Source organism: Nomascus leucogenys, chromosome 12 (assembly GCF_006542625.1).
Source record: "Nomascus leucogenys isolate Asia chromosome 12, Asia_NLE_v1, whole genome shotgun sequence".
Classification (NCBI taxonomy): Eukaryota; Metazoa; Chordata; class Mammalia; order Primates; family Hylobatidae; genus Nomascus; species Nomascus leucogenys.
This window is the reverse complement of record NC_044392.1, coordinates 30,270,982-30,292,899: the sequence shown is the minus strand read 5'-3', so window position 1 is coordinate 30,292,899 and position 21,918 is coordinate 30,270,982. Positions and strand designations below refer to the sequence as shown.

The 21,918-nt window shown below is 36.6% G+C and overlaps 1 protein-coding gene and 1 non-coding gene across 15 annotated transcripts in view; one reads left to right on the top strand and one right to left on the bottom strand.

The window, feature by feature from the left end:
• PRRC2C (proline rich coiled-coil 2C) overlaps nt 1-21,918 on the top strand; it is a 108,481-nt gene that overhangs the window by 17,977 nt on the left and 68,586 nt on the right. For 9 of the 14 annotated variants that reach the window (XR_004032608.1, XM_030823978.1, XM_030823986.1 and 6 more), the window contains exons 2-10: nt 7,929-8,097; nt 8,890-9,067; nt 10,423-10,532; nt 11,623-11,748; nt 13,485-13,708; nt 18,021-18,103; nt 19,099-19,232; nt 19,313-19,400; nt 20,689-20,833. Coding sequence is in view for 13 of the 14 variants with exons in the window: in XM_030823978.1 (XP_030679838.1) it covers nt 7,986-8,097; nt 8,890-9,067; nt 10,423-10,532; nt 11,623-11,748; nt 13,485-13,708; nt 18,021-18,103; nt 19,099-19,232; nt 19,313-19,400; nt 20,689-20,833 (1,200 nt within the window). In the remaining variant the exon portion in view is untranslated. Of the gene's footprint in view, nt 1-6,070; nt 8,098-8,889; nt 9,068-10,422; nt 10,533-11,622; nt 11,749-13,484; nt 13,709-18,020; nt 18,104-19,098; nt 19,233-19,312; nt 19,401-20,688; nt 20,834-21,918 lie in introns of those variants that run through there. The other 5 variants (XM_030823979.1, XM_003258873.4, XM_030823982.1 and 2 more) reach the window with 3 other exon arrangements.
• On the bottom strand, nt 15,704-15,807 carry LOC115837726. The gene has a single exon (XR_004032785.1). It is a non-coding gene; the product is annotated as a U6 spliceosomal RNA (small nuclear RNA).

Sequence of the window (21,918 nt, the reverse complement as noted above, 5' to 3'; positions counted from 1 at the left end):
CCAAACCATATCACTGAGTATCTTCATATGCTTACTTGCCATTTGCATATTTCTGGTGAAGTGTCTCTTCAAATCTCCTGCCTATTTTTAAAAACTGGGTTGGTTGTTATGAGAGTTTTGTATGTATTCTTGATAAAAGTTCTTTCTCAGATCTATGATTTGACAATTTTTTTTCCAGACTCTAGTTTGTCCTTTAGTTTTCAACAGTATCTTTCAAAAAGTGGAAGTCCAGTTTATAAATTTCATTTTTTATAGATTGTGCTTTTGGTGTTATATCTAAGAAGTCCTTATCTAACCCAGTGTCACAAAGATTTTCTCCTATGTTTTCTCTGGAAGTTTTACAGTTTCAGGTTTTACATTTTGTCTATGGTTTATTTTTGAGTTGAGTTTCATATATGGTGTGAGGTATGAATCAGTGTTAAGTTTTTAATATTATGTACACATAATTGCTCCAGTATCATTTTTGGGAAGACTGTCCTTTATCCCCTGAATTTCTTTGCATTTGTCAAAAATCAAATGCTTATATGTATTTATATTTCTAGACTCTATTCTGCTCCACTGAACTATTTGTCTTATTTTTACACCAGTACCACGCTGTCTTCATTGCTGTGCCTTAAGTCTTGAAAGCAAGTAGTATTCACCTTCCAATTTCATTCTTTTCAAAGCTGGCGGGGTGGGGGATAGGGGGTGGGTGGTGCTATTCTAGAGCCAATTCATTTCTTTATAAATTTTAGAATCAGCTTGACAACTTTTGTCCTCCAGTAAATTTCTTCTGAGGTTTTGTTGGGGATTGCTTTGAATCTGTAGATAAATTTGAAAATAATTGACATCTTAATATTGGGTCTTGTGATCCATGAACATGGCATGAGTTCTTATGCCATGTTTATGTAGCTTTTTAAATAATGTTTTGTAGTGTTCAATGTGTAGGTCTTACATATCTTTTGTCAGATGTATCCCCTAAGTATTTCATTTTTTTTTTTTTTTTTGAGGCAGAGTTTCACTCTTGTTGCCCAGGCTGGAGTGCAATGGCACGATCTGCTCGCTCATGGCAACCTCTGCCTCCCTGGTTCAAGCGATTCTCCTGCCTCAGCCTCCCGAGTAGCTGGGATTACAAGCATGTGCCACCATGCCTGGCTAATTTTTGTATTTTTAGTAGAGACAGGGTTTCTCCATGTTGGTCAGGCTGGTTTCGAACTCCCAACCTTAGGTGATCCACCTGCCTCGGCCTCCCAAAGTGCTGGGATTACAGGCGTGAGCCACCGCGCCCGGCCGTATTTCATTTTTTATTGCTATTACAAATGGCACTATATGTAATTTCTGTTTCTGATTGTTTAGTGCTGTATAGAAATACAATTGAATTTTGTGTATTGATCTTATACGCTCTTGTAAACTCCCATCTAGTAGGTTTTTTAAGATACCAGATTTTCTACATATGTGATCATATAATGCTGTTAAAATTTTACTTTATCTCTTCCAATCTGAATTTTTTTTGTTGTTTCTTTCTTATTTTGCTGGCCAGAACTTTTAGTATAGTGTTGAACAGAAGTGTTAAGAGAGAGTGGATATCCTTGCTTCATTTCTCTTCATTGAAGGGAACAGAAGGGCAAGCATATTCAAACTTTTGACTGTTCCCTTCTCTTCCTATTTATTGAGGTTTTTTGTTTTGTTTCTGTTTTTCAAATCAGGAATGGGTTGATTTTTGTCAGATACTTTTTCTGCATCCACATCATGCACTGCATAATGATGTTTCAGTCAACAATGGGCCGCATATATGACAGTGGCCTCATAAGATTATAATACCGTATTTTTACTGTACACTTTCTATGTTTAGACATGTTTCAATATACAAATATTTCACCTTTTGTTACCACTGCCTACAGTATTCAGTACAGCAACATGCTGTGCAGGTTTGAAGCCTAGGAGCAATAGACTATACCATACAGCCTCGGTGTTCAGTAGGCTATGCCATCTACATTTGTAAGTATGCACTGTGATGACACAGTGGTGAAAAGTAGAGCCAGGGTTTCACCATTTTGGCTATACTGGTCTCGAACTCCTGATTTTAAGTGATCTGTCCACCTCAGCCTCCCAAAGTGCTGGGAATACAGGCATGAGCCACCATGCCCAGCCAATTTTGCCTTTATTTTTGAAAAATGTTTTGCTGCATGTAGAATTCTGTTTTTATTTTTTCTTTCAGTACTTTAAGCATGTAGCTCTACTGCTTGCAGCGTTTCCCATGAGGATTCTGCTGTTATTCTGTTTCTCTGTATGTAAAACAACTATTTTCTCTTGTTACTTTTAAGATTTTCTTTTTATCATTGGTTTTGAATACTTTGATTATAATGGGCTTTGGTGTTGGTTCTTCATGTTTCTTAGACTTGGGCTTTGTTGAGTCTCTTGGATATGGGTTTGCAGTTTTCATCAAATTTGTACCATTTTGGCCATTATTTTTTCAGTTTCTCAAGCCCTTCTATGTGTAACACCAATTACACATAGATTAGGCTGTTTGAAGTTGTCTTAAGGTTCACTTAAGGTCTTTTTTTTTTTTTTTTAAGCTTTTTTCACTTTATCTTTCCCATTGGATAGCTTCTATTGATGGCTTCAGATTCACTATTTTTTTCCTTCGTGTGTGTGTGTGTTTTTTTTAAATTTGGAAAGGGGAGTTTTCTTTTTCATAAAGGGTTGCAGCCTGCAGTATTCTTTCCTTTGGCAGTATGTCTAAAATGCTAGTAATACCAATTGGTGTATTTTTTTCTTTATGTTTTGATGTTTTCATGTCTTTTGTGCCTCTTTGTATTCAATCTTTAGCTTGTTGAACATATAGAATACAGTTATAAAGTAGCTTTTTCTTAGACAAGGTGACATAAGAAAAATAACTTTTAACATTCTTGTCCACTAATTCTAACATCAATAGTCAAGACTAGGTTGGTTTCACTTGCTTGATTCCCCTCCCCACCCCGCTTGATTCTGGAATTCAGTTAAGTTACTGGGAAACTGATCTTTTCAATGTAGCTTTAAGGGTTGTTAGACAAGCCAGACGTGGTTGACACATGCCTGTAATCCCACCTACTGGGAAGAACCGAGGTGGGAGGATCACATGAGACCAGCTTGGGCAACATAGTGAGACCCCATCTCATTTATTTAACATAAAATGAAGAAAGATTTGTTAGACAAGATCAGAGCAGTATTTACATTAGGGTAATTTTCACCCACTGCTGGAGGCAAGGCTTTGTTCAGTACTCTACCTGGGTTGGGTGCAGTGGCTCACGTTTGTATTCCCAGCACTTTGGGAGGCTGAGGACGGTGGATCACCTGAGGTCAGGAGTTAAAGACTACCCTGACCAACATGGTGAAACCCCGTCTTTACTAAAAATATAAAAATTAGCCGGGCATGGTGGCAGACGCCTGTAGTCCCAACTACTTGGGAGGCAGAAGCGGGAGGATCACTTGAACCCAAGAGGCAGAGGTTGCAGTGAGATGAGATCGCACTACTGTACTTAAGTAGCCTGGGCAACAGAGTGAGACTCTGTCTCAAAAAAAAAACTCTACCTAATGCCTGGTGAAGCATGTCATGTCATCTTTTTAGTCTTGGTTGTAAAACAGGTACTATTCCCAGCCCTTTATGAACTTCAGGCACTGTTTCCCTCTGATCTTCTCAGGTCTTTCTTTGCTGGCTTGTTAACAATATTAATTCTTCCAGTCTGTGAATGTGGGCTATCTTTCCATTTATTTGTGTCTTCGATTTCTTTTATCAGTATTTTATAGTTTTCAGTGTACAGGTATTTTGCTCCCTTGGTTAGATTTACTCCTAAGAACTTTATTCTTTTTGATGCTCTAGTAAATGGGATCGTTTTCTTGATTTCCTTTTCATCTAGGTTGTTATTTGTGAAAAGAAATGCAACTGATTTTTGTATGTTGACTTTGTATCCTGTTGCTTTACTGAGTTCATTTATTGGTTTCAACAGTTTTTTTGAAATTTTAGAGTTTTCTACTTAAAAGATCATGTCATCTGCAAACAGGGATAGTTTTACTTTCTTTCTGATTTGTGACGCCTTTTATTCCTTTTTTTTTTATCTGATTGTTGTTGCTAGTCCTTCCAGCACTGTGTTGAATAGAAATGGTAAAAGTGGACATTCTAGCTGTGTACTAGATTTCAGGAAAAAGCCTTCAGGTTTTTCCCATTGATTGTGATGTTAGCTGTGGGATTTTTGTAAATGACCTTTATTATGTTGAGGAATTTTCTTCTGTACCTATTTTGTAGAGAGTTTTTATCATGAAAGGATGTTAAGCTTTGTCACATGGTTTTCTGCATTTATTGAGATGATCATTTGGTTTTTACTTTTCATTCTGTTAAACTGTGATATATCACATTGATTTGCCTATGTTAAACCAATCTTGCATTCTAGGGATAAATCAAACTTGGTTTAATGTGTTATTGAAAAGGATTGGTATTGTCTTGATTTTAAGTAGGGAAGTTAAGGTTCATTTTATGATTCTTTTAAGCTTGAGTGTTCTGCGATGGCTAGAGTTAAATCGGATATTCCATAACCCTGTGGTTAAATTGTGTATTACTACTTTGTGTTCCTTTGTAAGAATATGGAGAAGCTGAACTTGACATTTTGTTTTGATTTTTGTTTAGTTGTAACATTGGACATTTTAATCCGCTTGCTTACTAACATTTCTCTAGTGAATTGTCTGTTCATAGTTTTACTCTTTGGGCTGCTTTGATTTGTTGAGTTCTTATATTTACATTTTGTCAAGTGTTGATTATTTTCGTCATTGACCATCAATTTAATTTTTTTTTTTTTTTTTTGAGACAGAGTCTTGCTCTGTCGCCCGGGCTGGAGTGCAGTGGCGCGATCTCCACTCACTGCAAGCTCCGCCTTCCAGGTTGAAGCCATTCTCCTGCCTCATCCTCCCGAGTAGCTAGCTGGGACTACAGGTACCCGCCACCATGCCCAGCTAATTTTTTGTATTTTTAGTAGAGACGGGTTTCACTGCGTTAGCGAGGATGGTCTCGATCTCCTGACCTCACGATCCACCCGCCTCGGCCTCCCAAAGTGCTAGGATTACAGGCGTGAGCCACCGTGCCAGGCCCAATTTGATTTTTTAACCATTATTTTTCTCTTATGCTGGACAGAATGTTAAGTAGGCTTGCTTCTTAAAGTTTTGCTGTGAAATAGATGCCTCTGTTCTAGTTAAAAGTGAAACTTCATTCAAAACAAAGAAATGTAAATAGGCAGTGTGGGGATATATTCCTCAGGAGTACTGAGCTGAAGGTAATCAGTTAGTAGTTAAAGCCAAAGGAGCTAATGAGATTTCCTAGACAAGAGTTTAGATAAGAAGGGAAGTGGGGATAGGATGAAGAGCACTAGAGAAAAGATTGACCTTAAATGGAATGAGAAGGAAGATAAACTTTCTGTATTGCATTGATGCTCAAACTACTTTCAGTTAGAATCACCTGAATAATTTTTTTAAAAAAAGAGTGAATGCCCAGTTGCCCCCGTGCCCCCAGATTTGCATACAGCAAAAGTTGAGAATCACTGCTTAGAATATATCTGCTTATAATAAGTCGGTAGGTCTTAACGTTTTTGTAAGTCTTAGTCAATCTGGAAGACTTGCTATAGAGTGCTGGGCCACTTCCTCAGAGTTTGATTCAGTAGGTCTGGGTTGGGACCTGAGAATTTTCATTTTCATCCTATTTCTAGAGAAACATGGTTTCTCTAGAATCACATGTCTCAGAAACATTGTTCCTTTTTTTTTTTTTTTTTTGAGACGGAGTCTTGTTCTGTCACTCAGGCTGTAGTACAGTGGCACAATCTCGGCTCACTGCAACCTCCACCTTCCGGGTTCAAGTGATTCTCCTGCCTCAGCCTCCCGAGTAGCTGGGATTACAGGCACCTGCCACCATGCCTGGCTAATTTTTGTATTTTTAGTAGAGACAGGGTTTCACCATGTTGGCCAGGCTGGTCTTGAACTCCTGACCTCAGGTGATCCGCCTGCCTCAGTCTCCCAAAGTGCTGGGATTACAGGCATGAGCCATCGCGCCCGGCCAGAAACATGGTTCTGTGAACCACAGTAGCAGTAGGTGTAGGAAGGAAAGGTTTGATGTTAGATACAGGTTGGTTTGGAGATTTGCTCCTAGGAAGTTTAAGGAGTTCTTTTCTCATGATGTTGCTTTCTCTCTAATGTACAGAAAGGGTCTTCACCAAGAGTGTTGCTTAAGTAATAATGGTGTTCAGAAAAGTCCAAGATTTGAGGATCCTTAGTTAAATAACTTGAGCAAGTTGACTATTTTTCTTGATACATCAGTTCCTTTTTTTTTCACCTGATGAAAAAGCTCTTTGAATTTTAATTTTGTCAGGTAGTGAATATTTACTGTCCTCTTTTGTCACTGTAGATGAATATTCTTTCTATATCTTTGTACGTATTACCAGTAAATTTGCCAATAGGATAGATTTTGGTAGTACATTCTCTTTTCACAACATCATCATCATTAGCGCTCTTGGGGTATAATTAATTGTATACATTCTTCTACATATAGTAGCAAATTGTATTAGTGTAGTCCTTTTGGTTGCAGGTCAGTCTTTTTTCAGGTTGTCGGTTGTCTCAAGGAAAGATGGTTTATTGTAAATGTATACATGAAAAGCGAAATGGTTATCTACACTGTTATGTGGGAGGAGGCAGCATAGTGTAATGGATTGAACCTGACACCCTAGTTTCAAATTCAATCTAATTCAGTCTTTATGTGTAAAAATCAAGACAGTAACTACATTGTAAAGTTGTTAGACTGAAATGAGATAATAGATGTGAGAATGCCTGATAAATTTTTTGGAACTATGCAAACAGTGGGTGGCATTTTACATGCATATAAAATGACATCTCTGCTGATTCTGTAATTGACAAATACAAAACTAATGGATGAAATGAAATTTATAAAAGTAAAGTGGATATAGGCTTTACTTTGATGCTTTTTGCATGGTATACCTATTCTATACTATCTTTGGCTCCTGTGTTTCAGTTCTCAATGTTTTCAGCTATTGATCATTTCTATGGTAGAATTAGCCATCTTCTACCCTGCTGCTACAATAACCCCTCAAAAACAAAAACAAAAACAACCCTTAGGTTGATATGTGTCTACAAGTTCATTAAATTGAAGGGAAATAGTATGAGACATAATTTGTCTTTTTCTCCTATTAATAGACCAAGTTAGGGTACATCACCAAGATGAGGGTACATTAGCTCTAAAGGTGAGGATTCTCTTTGTATTTGAATGCTTATGAAAATGTTATTTATTTCTAACAACTTCTCATATGTAAGGGAACTTTATATATGCCTTGAAAAAAATGCATACTATTTTTTGAATATTTAGTCCGCAGCGATGAAATAGGTTATTTTTATATACCTTGTGTTTGTGAGATGTTTTACCTTTTACAAAATGAGGAGAACATAGAATGTTGTTTCTGTTCTAAACTTTTAAATTAATAGAGCTTTGTTGGGCACATATTGCCTGATGATACAGGGATGTAATATGTAGGGGAATGAAGATGTCCTCCTGTCATTTGGATTCCATGTGCATAGGTTGATGTGTCAGTCATTTCAAGCATATTAAATTGGATAATAGTATCTTTTTAAAATAGACAGTCTCAATGGTTCACTGTGTTTTAACTATTCACGACAGCATGGAATTGTAACCCTTATTCTCTATGATAGAGTTAAGCAGTTATAAACCATATATAACTGATATGTGTCACAAGTGCATGATAGCTTATTATGATCAATTTTTTTGTGTATTGGTTATTGGAATTTGACAGTTAAAAAGTTCTATGAAATTATCATAGATATGGGAAGTTTTTTCAGAATTTCTGTGAATATTTGAATTTACTGAGTTTTTCATCCTTATTTTTCTTTCTTATGTACATCTTAAGGACTGGGGTTTTAAGGGGTGTGGCAGGAGGTTTTGGACTCGATGAGTTTCCACCGAAATGTCGGAGAAGTCAGGCCAGAGCACAAAAGCAAAGGATGGGAAAAAGTATGCAACACTCAGTTTATTTAATACTTACAAGGGGAAATCATTAGAAACACAGAAAACCACAGGTGAGTAAAATCAAGTGACACTTAACGTTTTTCATGGTTTGTTTTGTTACTATAAGTGATACACCTGCTGCTATGAGACGCTAGGATGTACCCAAGTTAATACAACGCTATTTACATTTGCTTTTTTATGCATGCACACATTTTTCAGAGGATATGTGATAAATATCTTATAATTGAAAGTTTATACTTTCATAGAGCCCTTTAAAAATATTTTTGTTTTTCTCTGTTGTCAGCAGAAAAAAGGTGGAACTGTATGGCTCTAAAGGGGAAACTCAGTCAATGAGATTGATAGGCACAGACCTATATATTAGTGGGAATTTAGTGTCTTTTTAGTTATAGACTAGAGAAAGTCCTATGTTTCGTGTGTGTGTGTGTGTGTGTGTGTGTGTGTGATACTGTGACCTAGTGAATATAGTGAAAACTGAAAATCATGCATGGCATATTAACAGTATTCTTTATGAACGTAAAGTCAATACATTTATTCTCTAACATTCTAAGTTTTGAGTTTGAAATAGATTCTCTGAAAAAATATCAGCATTATCAATGTTTTCTGTAGTGTGTTTAATTGCATTGTTAAAATTTTTAAGGAATCTGTTAAATGCTGTTAAATGGCTTGATTTCTACACTGAATTGTGTTGCAGGTGTGTAGCTTAGTTTTAAAATTATCTTAAAATACATGAATGAAAATCATTCAGGGGTTGCATTAATTCCTATTGTTTTTCTATATTGTTTGAGGAATAAAATGGGTAATAAAATAGATGTTCTAAGGAAGTTGATGTTATTGATCTTTAGTTGCAGCTCGACATGGATTACAGAGTCTTGGAAAAGTCGGTATTTCACGGCGTATGCCTCCACCTGCTAACCTCCCGAGTCTTAAAGCAGAAAACAAAGGCAATGATCCTAATGTAAACATTGTACCTAAAGATGGCACAGGGTGGGCATCAAAACAAGATCAACATGAAGAAGAAAAGTGAGTCAAAGTCTGTTAAAGAATGAAGCCCTTCCCCTTTCTTTGTAGGCAACTTATGTTTGAGTACCTGCTATTTGCTAAGTGTTATGCTGTCTGTATTAACATATTACATATTTTATACTCTTTAAAGTCTTTTGACTATAGTAACTTTTGGTTAATTTTCCCTATTAAAAGTATTTCAATTTGTCAGGGTAGAACAGATGACACAATTGGGAATCACAACCTTGCTTATGTCATAGCCTTTATTAGGCTCCCCCCTCTCATACTACCACCAAATCAGGTATTCCCTTTCCAATATGATTAAGAGTTGACTCCGATACCTAAATTCCATGATACTAAGGATGTCTGTCTGCCAATTGACTGTGTATCTCTAGCATTGAAACTGCCTGATGTTTCATAGGTGCTCAAGTAATAATTTGTATATACTGTAGCAAGAAAGCTAGGATAGAATTAATAGCGTCCATCTTAGTCATCGTTCTTTCAACAAATTTAGACTTCTGTGTGTCAAGGATTTTGCCAAGCTCTTAGCTAATTGAATGACCAAGCCTAAATAGTGGTAATTTAAAAAAAAGAAGACAAGCCATTGGATACTTGATGTTTTCTTGTCTATCTCTTATCAAAATTCTATACTCCTGCCTGGGGAGATTTATATAGTAAATTTGACTACTTCTGTAGTAATGTATCAGATACTTAAATGCTTGTTAGCTGTAGTAAAATTATTTTATAGTAATAAGTCAGTTATAGGTATGAGTGTCCCAGAAATACATTGCATTTTGTGAGCCTTTTAACTACTTTCTTATTTTTAAGCATTACCTCATTACAAGAATTGAATAAAACTGTACACCCTTTCAAAATACCTTTTACTCATGTGAATGCATTAGGCAGGTTGCTGTTACCTCTTTGAATAACAGTAATAAGTACAGTGGTGATCCTGTTGACTGCCAAGTGAAGAGTTTGCTTAGCTTTAGCCCTCAACTAATTTCACCAGTCCGGACTGTATGTATGTTTATACTGCCATTTTTAATTATAAGTGTTCACTTCTTCAAAACAGATATTTGGTAACTGTGTTTAATTAAAAGTGTGTGTGTGTGTGTGTGTGTGTGTGTGTGTGTTTTAAACAAAATGGAAAACAAGCAAAACTCATCTCATTGGGTTATTCAAAGGCAGAGATGAAAGACAATAAAAATAGCCATAATTCATTTAAAGGAATGTTGCAGAGAGAAAACATTCGTAGGAGATTCACCAATGAATAAACGTATAGCCAAAATAATTTGTACACAGGTTTACCTTAAATATAATATTGATTTTATTTAAACATACAGTATTTGAAATAATGGATTCATATTTTTTTTAAGAACACCAGAAGTGCCACCAGCACAGCCAAAACCTGGGGTTGCAGCTCCCCCAGAAGTAGCACCTGCTCCCAAATCATGGGCCAGTAACAAGCAAGGTGGGCAAGGAGATGGTAAGTGGACATTAGTTGGGGAAACTGCCTAGGCTTGATAGTTACTGAACAGCCATGCAGGAGATAAGGGGTGAACTGTGTTTTGGTAGAGCCATAAAGCATTGTTAAAGGATATACTCGAGGCTCTTAAAAACGTTTTTTAAAAAATCTCTTGGGCTAGCTAAATTCCAATGTCAAAAGCCACGTATGAGTCAATGATATTGGTTAAGAAAAGGAGTCTTTAAGATACCCTCTGCCCCACATTATTTTATCTTTACCTCCACATATCCAAGCAAAGCTTGTACCTTCAAAGTATCCAGCCATCGCATAGATTGTTAGAAACCATACTCATTTTTCATCTGTGTCCCCAACCTCTCCTGTTTCAGACATGCTGCCACGATTTCCTGAGAGGAGAAGAGCTAGAAAGTAGCCATAAAGCACCACTGCTGTAATATTCCCCTTTCCCCCAAGGAATGATGGAATCCCCAGCAGAATTTAGTTTTCCCACTTTCAAAACAGGAACTATGAAACATTCTATGGAAGAACCAATCTGGGCCCTCAAGCTAATAAAACTAGCTCTTTTAATTTATAGAAGTATAAAAAATAGGTAGATAGGAAGTTGGGTGAATGGTGAGGTGTAATAATCTCAGCTGTAAATTAAATCAAAGTACAGCAAATGAAGCAGTAAATCAAATAAAGGCATTTTAGCCTCATCTTGATCTTGGAGTCTTTATTCATCAAACACTATTTCAGTAATATGATTTGAATGAATTCTGAGAATTCTTAGCAAAGGAATTTGATGTGTATTGAAAATATAAGGAGTCATGATGAAAGAGAAACAAGAGAAGCTCTTCACTTGCATGGTCATCTTAAATGAGTCCTCTGGAATGGTACTGGTAGATTACTGTCTTAGACTTTCATCTCCTCATGGCTGATCATTAGCTTTTCAAAGGAGTCTAGATGAATTTTAAAGTTTCATGGCTATGAACAGTCATCACTGATATGTGGAATAATTTATGAGAAAGAGGCAGAGAGCTCTTCCCTGGGAGGGTGGTTTGTATTATCTTCAGTATAAAAGTTACCTTTAATGTTTTTTTAAAAAAATCTATAGGAATCCAAGTGAATAGTCAGTTTCAGCAAGAATTTCCCAGCCTGCAGGCAGCTGGGGATCAGGAAAAAAAAGAAAAGGAAACAAATGATGACAACTATGGACCTGGACCCAGTTTACGTCCACCAAGTAAGAGTACTTTCTCTTTAATACAAAATGAGATCATATTTGTGTATTATCTTGCAATCCAACCTCCTGCTTGCTGTTGTATATATTATTTGCCTAGTTTGAAAAGGCAGACTTTGTACTATAGTCACTTGCTACTCAGGTGTGATTTTTGCACTGACAGTATCACTATAACTTGAGAACATGTTAGAAATGTGTAATCTTGGGCCTTGCATCCAACTTACGAAATCAAAATCTACATTTTAACAAGATGTCCAGGTGACTTTCATGTATACCAATATTTGGACTTTTTTATATTAGTTTTTGAGCAAGCTTCTCTAATATATAACTATTTACTTACTACTGTATTAATATTCGGTGATTCCTCACTTTCTGAGCTCAAACTGAGGAAACATAATTTTGGATAGTGAGGGATAGTTTATGTACATTACAAAGCAAAAACTAAAAATAGAAGTATAAAATGTTTGAAAGATTTTTAAATGTCTTCTTAATTGTGATAGCTTCATATTGTCATTACCAAGTATCTTAAAGGACCTTGTTTACATGGGGAGGTTCGTCTATGACAGAAGTGTTTACAAATTCCATATTTCTAATAACCTGATATATTTCACATTTTTTGGCTCTTGTCAGATCTAAATAAATCTAAATCTTATTTTTCAAGCGTCATAATGTGGTTGGTGCATTTGTATTAGAAATAGATGTGCTGACTCCTCTATTTTTTTGTTCAGTTGAATTTTCACCAGTTGTCTATTGCTGCAAAACAAATTTAGCAATGTAAAACAACAAACTGAGCTATACTTATGATATCTCACTGTATCTGAAGGTCAGGAATCCAGGATCAGCTTAGCTTGAGGCTCTGGCCAAGGGACTCTCTCTCAAAGCTGCAATGAAGCTGTCTGAAGCTGACTTGACTGGGGCTGTACTTCCAAACTGACTGGTGTAGCTGTTGGCTCTTTAGTTTCATGGTCTCTTAGTGGGGCTGCTTATGACATGGCTTCTGCAGAATAAATGATGAGAGACAGACACCCTCCACCCAAGACAGAAGCCCACAGTCTTTAATAACTTAATCTGGAGAGAGACATGGTATCACTTCTGCTGTATTCTACAGGTTACACAGACCAACCCTGCTATGTTGTGAGAAGGGACTACACTTAGCGTAAATACCAGAAGATAAAGATCATTTGGGCTATCCAGGAGACTGGTTACCATGCAGTGTTTCTTAGCAAAACCACCTAGCTGTTTTATTTGGTTAAGTGTAATTACACCAGATAATTTCACGCAATCTGTTCACTTGGGGGCATCTGTAACTGGCAATGATATACTGGAAACAGACAAATGAGAATATCACTGTCAACCCTTCCAGATTGTAGAAGTCCCATCTTCCTTCCCTCAGGAAACCTCAGGTGTGTCACTCTGAAACATGGCCATCTGATATATGGAGAACAGTGATTTTAATCTCTACACCAAATATTGATAAAGCTTCATAGAGAAGTTCTAATATTTTCTTCTCCCACCCCAGTATTTGCTTATGGTGACACCCTCTGAGGTACATCCTCTCCACTTTGGAAGCCACTACTACCCAAACAACTTGAAAGCATTACTAGGACCTGGATTAGACTTTTCCTGCTCTTTCACTCTGCTTACTTGCTTTCATTTTCCTGAAATGTTCCTGGTTTGGTTTCACTTTGTTCCATTTTCAGATTTTTATCTTTTTCCTTTTTTTCTCGCCTTTGTACTAGATGTTGCTTGTTGGAGAGATGGTGGTAAGGCTGCTGGCTCACCTTCGTCATCTGATCAAGATGAAAAGCTCCCTGGCCAGGATGAAAGCACAGCTGGAACATCAGAGCAAAATGATATCCTCAAAGTGGTGGAAAAGAGGATAGCTTGTGGTCCTCCACAGGCTAAACTGAATGGACAGCAGGCCGCTCTCGCTTCCCAATATAGAGCTATGATGCCTCCTTATGTGAGTATTGTTAAATGAACAAGCAGTCAAACAAGTGGTTTTTGATCTGGGGTCCAAGGAGCGAATTGTTATAGGGAAAAGTTTAGGTCTTTATTTTCATTAACATCTAACTAAAAATCAGCATTCTCTTTTATTGTATAGTATATTGTGAGAAGGGACTACACATGGTGTAAACACCAGAAGATAGAGATCATTTGGGCTTATCCGGGAAACTGGTTACCACACAGTGTTTCTTAGCAAAAACACCTAGCTGTTTTATTTGGTTAAGTGTAGTTGTACCAGATAGGAAACAAATCACAGGAGTATCAGCAGTATCTTTATTATTAACAGGGATTGTAGATATTTTCATATCACATTACGTTCAACATTACTTCAAAATAATTATTAGACCCATAGATAATGATCTAATAAAGAAGCATGTACATTACCATACCACAGATTTATTTTGTAAATACAGAGAACAATTACACTAAAATTCTCTTTAATATAATTGTTGTTCTTTGCAATATTTTTGTATTTTACATTATGCATTTAAAATGTTTTCCTGAGAGTAGGGCCATAGGATTCATCAGACTGCCAAAGGGATGGTTCATGGAAAAAAAGATAAAGAACACTTGCTGTAGTTTCAAAGTTTTTATTTGTGTACTTTTAATATTTTTTCCTTTTTTTTTTTCTTTTTTTTGGGAGACAGAGTCTTGCTCTTTCACCCAGGCTGGAGTATAGTAGCATGATCTCAGCTCACTGCAACCTCTGCCCCGTGGATTCAAGCAATTCTTATGCCTCAGCCTCCCGAGTAGCTGAAATTACAGGCATGTGCCACCACACCTGGCTTTTTTTTTTTTTTTTTTTTTTTAAGTAGAGATGGGGTTTTGCCATGTTGGCAAGGCTGGTTTTGAACTCCTGGCCTCAAGTAGTCTGCCCCCTTGGCCACTCAGAGTGTTGGGATTACAGACATGAGCCACCTCACCTGGCCTTTAAACTTTTTTTAATGGAAAATTTTAAACATGTACAAAAATAAAGATAACAGTGCAATGAATCTGCCTCTTTTCCTACCACTTTTTTTTTTTTTTTTTTTTTTTGAAACAGAGTCTCGCTCTGTCACCCAGGCTGGAGTGCAGTGGCATGATCTCGGCTCACTGCAACCTCTGCCTGCTAGGTTCAAGCAATTAACCTAGCCTTAGCCTCCTGAGTAGCTGGAATTATAGCCGCCCGCCACCATACCTGGCTAATTTTTATATTTTTAGTAGAGACAGGATTTTGCCATGTTGACAAGGTTGGTCTTGAACTCCTTAACCTCAAGTGATCCACCCGCCTCAGCCTCCCGAAGTGCTGAGATTATAGGCGTGAGTCACCATGCCCGCTCTTTTCCTACCACTTTGGATTACTAAAGCAAATCCAAGATACTTCATTAGTAAATATTTTAAGTTCTATTTTAAAGGATAAAGACTTGGGGAGAAAGTTTGCAATGCTGTTATACATAAAAAGAAAACTAATTCCTTGATATTCTCAAATATTATGTTAGTATTCCAGTAATTGTCTCATAATTAGGATCCAGGCAACATCCATTTGTTGACATTGGTTCATATTTCTTTTAAGAATCTTGGTACCTATAGATATCTCCATCTCCTGTTTCCTTTGGAGCTTATCTGTTATAATTTGTTAACCTGTGAAGTTCCTCAGATCTTGGATTTTGTTGATTCTATCTTTAGTTTCATTTAATATATACTCTGGCACCCACCCCTGCCCTCCCACCACATTTTCAAAATTATTAGTTAGATTTGGTGTCCTTATTCTTTGTTTACTTTCAGCCCAATGTAAAGTTGTAAAGCAAGTCACATGTGCCTGGATACATCCATTTAGTTTTCCAGAAGACTCATTACTCTCATAGGAAACAAAAATCTAGGTCATATTTATTTAGTTTGTTGTTTAACTCCTAATGTTTGAATCCTAAATATCCATCATACTTTCCATTCCTTCACATTGTTGTTTTTATTTAAAAATATGGAATGCTTCATGAATTTGTATGTTATTTTTATGCGGGGGCTGTGCTAATCTTCTCTGTATTGTTCCAATTTTGCTGCCAAAGTAAGCATATACATTAGTATTTTTTAATCATTCTAGACTAACAGAGGGAAATGAATGATTAAATACAATTACTTGTTAAATGTTTTTCGCTCTGACACCTAGGCTGGAGTGCAGTGGCACCATCTCGGCTCACTGCAGCCTCCACCTCCCAGGTTCAAGCGATTCTCCCGCCTCAACCTTCCAAGTAGCTGGGATTACAGGGGCACGCCACCACGCTCAGCTAATTCTTGTATTTTTAGTAGAGACAGGGTTTCACCGTGTTGGCTGGGCTAGTCTCGATCTCCTGACTTCAGGTGATCCTTCCACCTTGGCCTCCCAAAGTGCTGGGATTACAGGCATGAGCCACCGTGCCTGGCCGTTAAATGTTTTCCTAAAAGAAATTTGGGAGTATGCTGACGTGGCCTTGAAAAATGATTTATACCCAATTTTTTTCTAATCGTTTTGAAATTGTGCTACCAAAGACCCCTGAACTTTCAGGTGAGAGGGTCGGATAGGAAAGAGGAGAGACCACGTGGGCATCATTCCCACTTTCATCAGTGATTATATTTGAATAAAGTGTTCCATTAATTAACAAAAACATCTAAATATCACTACTGTATACTGAGAATTTAAAATTTGTTTCTAAAATGAATTTTCTGGCAAATTCCTAGACTTTAAGCGTTTTTTAAGACCACGTGAAATTATGCCTGGAATGACCAGATGAAGGATTTAATGCAACTTTAGCTATGAACATATGCCTCCAGTAGTGTCTTTATTAACTTCAGTATAGAAGTGTGATGCAACTGAAAATTCTCCAGAGTATCCCTCAAAGTTTCCCCAGCTGAGTTTCAGCTGTTGCTTGACTTAATTAACATTGCATCGACCTGACTTAAGAGAAATTTCTTCTCTTTTTTTTTTTTTTTTTTAAAAAGACAGAGTTTCACTCTGTTGCCAGGCTGGAGTGCAGTGGTGCGATCTCAGCTCACTGCAACCTCTGCTTTCTGGGTTCAAGTGATTGTTGTGTCTCAGCGTCCTGAGTAACTGGGATTACAGGCACGCACATCACACCTAGCTAATTTTTTTGTATTTTTTAGTAGAGACAGGGTTTCACCATGTTAGCCAGGATGTCTCCATCTCCTGACCTCATGATCCACCCGCTTCAGCCTCCCAAAGTGCTGGGATTGCAGGCATGAGCCACTGCACCTGGCTGAGAAATTTCTTCTTCAGACAGCATAATCATATAAACATAGCCTTACTTCAAATGTGAGGTAATTTTCTTATCTAACACACAGTGACTACTTTCTTTTTAGAAAAACTAGTCTTCTATTTCAGGATATAAATTATGTTTTTACAGTAATATAATTTCCTATTATTTACATAATTTGACTTGGATATAAGCATATAGTCAATGACCAAGCCATTCTTTGACACTTCTTCCCTTCAGAATCATAGGACGAATCCCTTGGTGTTATTTGTTCTCAGAATCTATCTTATGTCTTCTCTTAAGTTTAGTTTCCCAGAGCCAAGTTCCTACAGAGAACAGTATCTGGACCTGTTTGGGACAGTTTATAATGATCATCTGTGCAGTAACTTGAGTGAGAATTCACCTATGCCATATCCATAGAAAATTTCTGGGTAGCTCTCTGTCCCCCTTTTCCAACTCACTTCATTGGATTGTGGACTGTCTCTTAATTTTATCTGAGCTGAGTTCTTCTTCCCCACCCCTGCCACCCCTACATTTTTCTTTTTGAGGTGCTGGGGCTGGGGACTGATGTTATCCTCCTTATCCACAAATCTGCCTCTCATTATTCTACTCCTGCTTATGGAGGAAGGCCTACAGCATTTGCTTTTCAAATATTTTCACTTTGCTGTTTGCTAGGGTGCATGTGTGTACATATCCTGTTGATACAGTTACTTTAATTTATATATTGATACAGTTACTTTAATGTAATTTTACATTACATATCTTGTTGATACAGTTACTTTAATGTAATTTTATTAATATAATACAGAAGTTTTTCATATGATGTGCTCTAGTCTATTTGTAAAGAGTTGGTAGAAGCATTGGCCTTGGAAATGGGTTGCTATTGAGGATGAACAGATAACAGTTATTAATAGTTTTATTCACTTTAATCATTGTTTCTGTAAATTATAACTTCATGCCTAGGCTCAGATTTATATATATATATAATTTTTTTAAATAACTGGGTTGCTAAATTTATCAAAATTTTTTGTTTCCTTCATTCAGATGTTTCAACAGTATCCGAGGATGACATATCCTCCTCTACATGGTCCCATGAGATTCCCACCTTCTTTATCTGAAACAAACAAGTAAGGCTATTAAATGATTAAAGTCTATAAGGAATATATGCTTGTTAAGATTTCCTGAAGGTTGAGTGGATTGTGTGATTCTGAGTTGTGTAATTGATCATTTTCCTTTCCTCACAGTACAGTTGTCATCAATAAATAATTGGCTAACTCTTATAAGACAGAACAGAAATAATTCATTCTTTTAAGCATTTAAATTAATTTACATAGGATTTTGAAAACTGAAAACCAGGCCAGGGACAGTGGCTCACCTCTGTAATCCCAGCACTTTGGAAGGCCGAGGTGGGTGATTCGCCTGAGGTCAGGAGTTCAAGGCCAGCCTGGCCAGCATGGTGAAACCTTGTTTCTATTAAAAAAGTACAAAAAATTAGTCGGACATCGTGGCGTGCACCTGTAATCCCAGCTACTCGGGAGGCTGAGGCAGGAGAATTGCTTGAACCCGGGAGGCGGAGGTTGCAACAAGCCGAGATTGTGCCATTGCACTCCAGCCCGAGTGACAGAGCAAGACTCCGTCTCAAAAAAAAAAAAAAAAAAAAAAAAAAGAAAACTGAAAAACCTGGCCCTAAAATTGATGACACTTGTTTTTCTCTTCTTCCTTTCATATTATGGACTCCCCATTTTCTTTTCTTTCTTTTTTTTTTTTTTTTTTTTTTTTTTGCATATTAGACTTGAACATCCTGTTGAATTATTTTCCTCAAAATTATATATATATTTTGAAGTTAGTTTTATTCATATCGTTATCCTTTAGCATATATTTGTTTTATCTTAAATATTTGAGAATTCTTAAAAACTTTATCAGCTGTTACTTAAGAGTTACGTATTATCCTATAATTACGTATTAATATTAATTTTTTCATACACATGTCAATGCAGAACATATTAGGTATCTTGGTGTAGAAAACACTAATGTTGAAATGAACTAAATTCCAATCTTTTAGTATTCTCCCAGTTTAGTATCATAAACTTTTGTATCTTTTCCATGACCTGCCTTTCGTTAGAGGCCTTCGAGGAAGAGGCCCACCTCCTTCATGGGCCTCTGAGCCTGAACGCCCATCCATTCTTAGTGCATCAGAACTGAAGGAGCTTGATAAATTTGATAACCTAGATGCTGAAGCTGATGAAGGTTGGGCAGGTAAGAGGCAAAATTAATTAAGTGCTTTAAATTGTTAGATGCTTTCAAGCAGCCAGTCTGAGTTTTCCTTAATTTAATAGGTGCTCAGATGGAAGTAGATTATACAGAGCAACTGAATTTCAGTGATGATGATGAACAAGGAAGTAACAGTCCTAAAGAGAATAACAGGTAAGTTGTGATATCTTTTACTAATAACAGTATGAATTTGTCGATACAATATTAGCTACTTAATGCAGAGAGGCTTTATTAATAGACAATTGTTTATTTGTAGAATTTATATATTCTCAGAAGTTTTACTGAACAGAGGGTGATTAATGAGCTAGATTAATACAGTATACAGCTAATCAAGGAATTAAAATTTGATGCGTCTCAAGAAAGTTTATTTAAAAACATTTAGGGCTGGGTGCGCTGGCTCACATCTGTAATCTCAGCACTTTGGGAGGCCGAGGCAGGCAGATCACTTGAGGTCAAGAGTTCGAGACCAGCTTGGCCGACATGGTGAAACCCTGTCTCTACTAAAAATACAAAAATTATCCAGGTGTGGTGGTGCATGCCTGTAATCCCAGCTGCTCAGGAGGCTGAGGCAGGAGAATCACTTGAATCCAGGAGGCGGAGGTTGCAGTGAGCCAAGATCATGCCACTGCACTCCAGTCTGGGTGACAGAGCAAGACTGTATCTCAAAAAAAAAAAAGATATTTAGATGCTTGGCACCTAGTTTGGAGATCTTTTGAGAACTGGTATTAGGAACAGTTTTAAACTGTTACTTGCTTGACCTGATCCGTATTTACAAAATTGGGGAATAAGTCCCTGGATTACTACAGCTGCTTCAGGTCCTCGATTTCTTAAAACTTAGTAAACTGCATTAGGGCCTTGGAAAATGGGGAGCTTTTTATTTCTTTTTCCTTCATTCTGGAATATTGGAGCGCCGGTCAGGAATATATGGGTTATATATCATAAAAGTTGGGCTTTTAAAATATATGGAAGTTTGTAAGCACATTTGGCTTAATTTTTCAGTTATGGCATTGTGACAAACATTGTTTTATGATCATTTAAGAGATACCTGTGATTTGTTGTGGCTTTGAAAAAATACTGTAGTTTGATTTATCTTTTTATTAAATCAGAATAAATTAGAATGCAGTTAAATAATAATTCCAATATTACCCAGTTATATTTGGATTATATTTCTTATGTAGAGGAGATGGGAAATTATGTGATTATATTATTTTGCCAGGATATATGCCTGACGTGTGTGTTTAGATTTGACAACTACTGTATTGCACTTTCATAGTATATATTTATTGAAAGAACAAATTAGCACTAATGGGTCACACACCCATCTCATTCCTTAATACATTTCGCCCCCAGAAACCATACAGAAATAATTTTTTTATTGCAAAAATAATGTACTTATGATACAGTTGATCCACTTTATTTCTTCTGCATTTTGATTTTTCAGTGAGGATCAAAGTTCAAAAGCCTCTGAAAACAATGAAAACAAAAAAGAAGCAGATGAAGTTTCCAACACTAAATCATCTTCTCAAATACCTGCCCAACCATCAGTAGCAAAAGTTCCCTATGGGAAAGGACCTTCATTTAATCAGGTTTGTTGGACTCATGGAGATCCTTGTTATTGCAAGAATCTCCTTATTGTCATTACTATGTAATACTGTGGGTAATTATTCTTACCTCAGAGTGGAACGGGACTTAGAAAAAGGAAACCATGTATTTTTTCTTAAATAGTCTTGACTCTATCATCATTTTTATTGCATTTAACCAGAATTATCAATACAGTAGCTAAAATTATCAAGTGAAAACTAAAGCTTCACCTTTTTTTACCTTACGATATAGCTCAGTCATAGCAAAGTGTAGGGATAATATTTTTCTAAAATAAAATAAACATTGCTGAAGTGCTTTATGGTTTATTGAATACTTAAATACTAGTCAGTCTTTTTGTGTGAATGGTACACTATCTGTAGGGAAATCACATAGTGAGTAGGGAGATCTAAAGTCTGAATCATTTTGAAGGACATTGTGAATGAAGGGAAATGTGTGTGCAACAGATGTTTGATCCCACTTCTGAGATGGTAAATGGTTGCAAAAGCTGCATTATAAACTGGGAATAAAAAGGGCTACTTTCAAGGGAGTCCACTTATCTCTTTATTAAGGAATCAGTATAGTTAGCATGTATTTGTTGGATTCATACAAAATAGATGGAGGAACTTGTCCCTTCTGAGGGCCAAAAGGAGGTAGCTAACAGTTTCCTTGACAGGAAAAAAAGTAAGCAGTTACAGTGTGCTAAGTGGCATAATCATAGAGGGTACAAAATAAGTTCTTCAAGAATTCATTTAAGGTAGAAGGCTGCAGAAAACTAAGTACTTGAGCTAATTCTTAAACAAGCATGATTTAGGCAGTATACAAAGGGAATATAGCTGTTATAAGCAGTGGAAACACATGTAGAGAAGTATGAGAAAACATGGCACATTCAAGAAATTCTAAGTAGTTTGATACGGGAGAGAGCTAAGAGAGCTATGTAAGAACCACTTCTTAAAAATGTATGCTATATGAGGGTTTTAATCTTAAGGCATTGATGATCCACTGAAGAATAAATTTATGAAACCTGAAAAAGATGAATTTTTAAAATAACATTTTAATAAATTTTTTGTGTGACTTTTTACTTATTGGCATA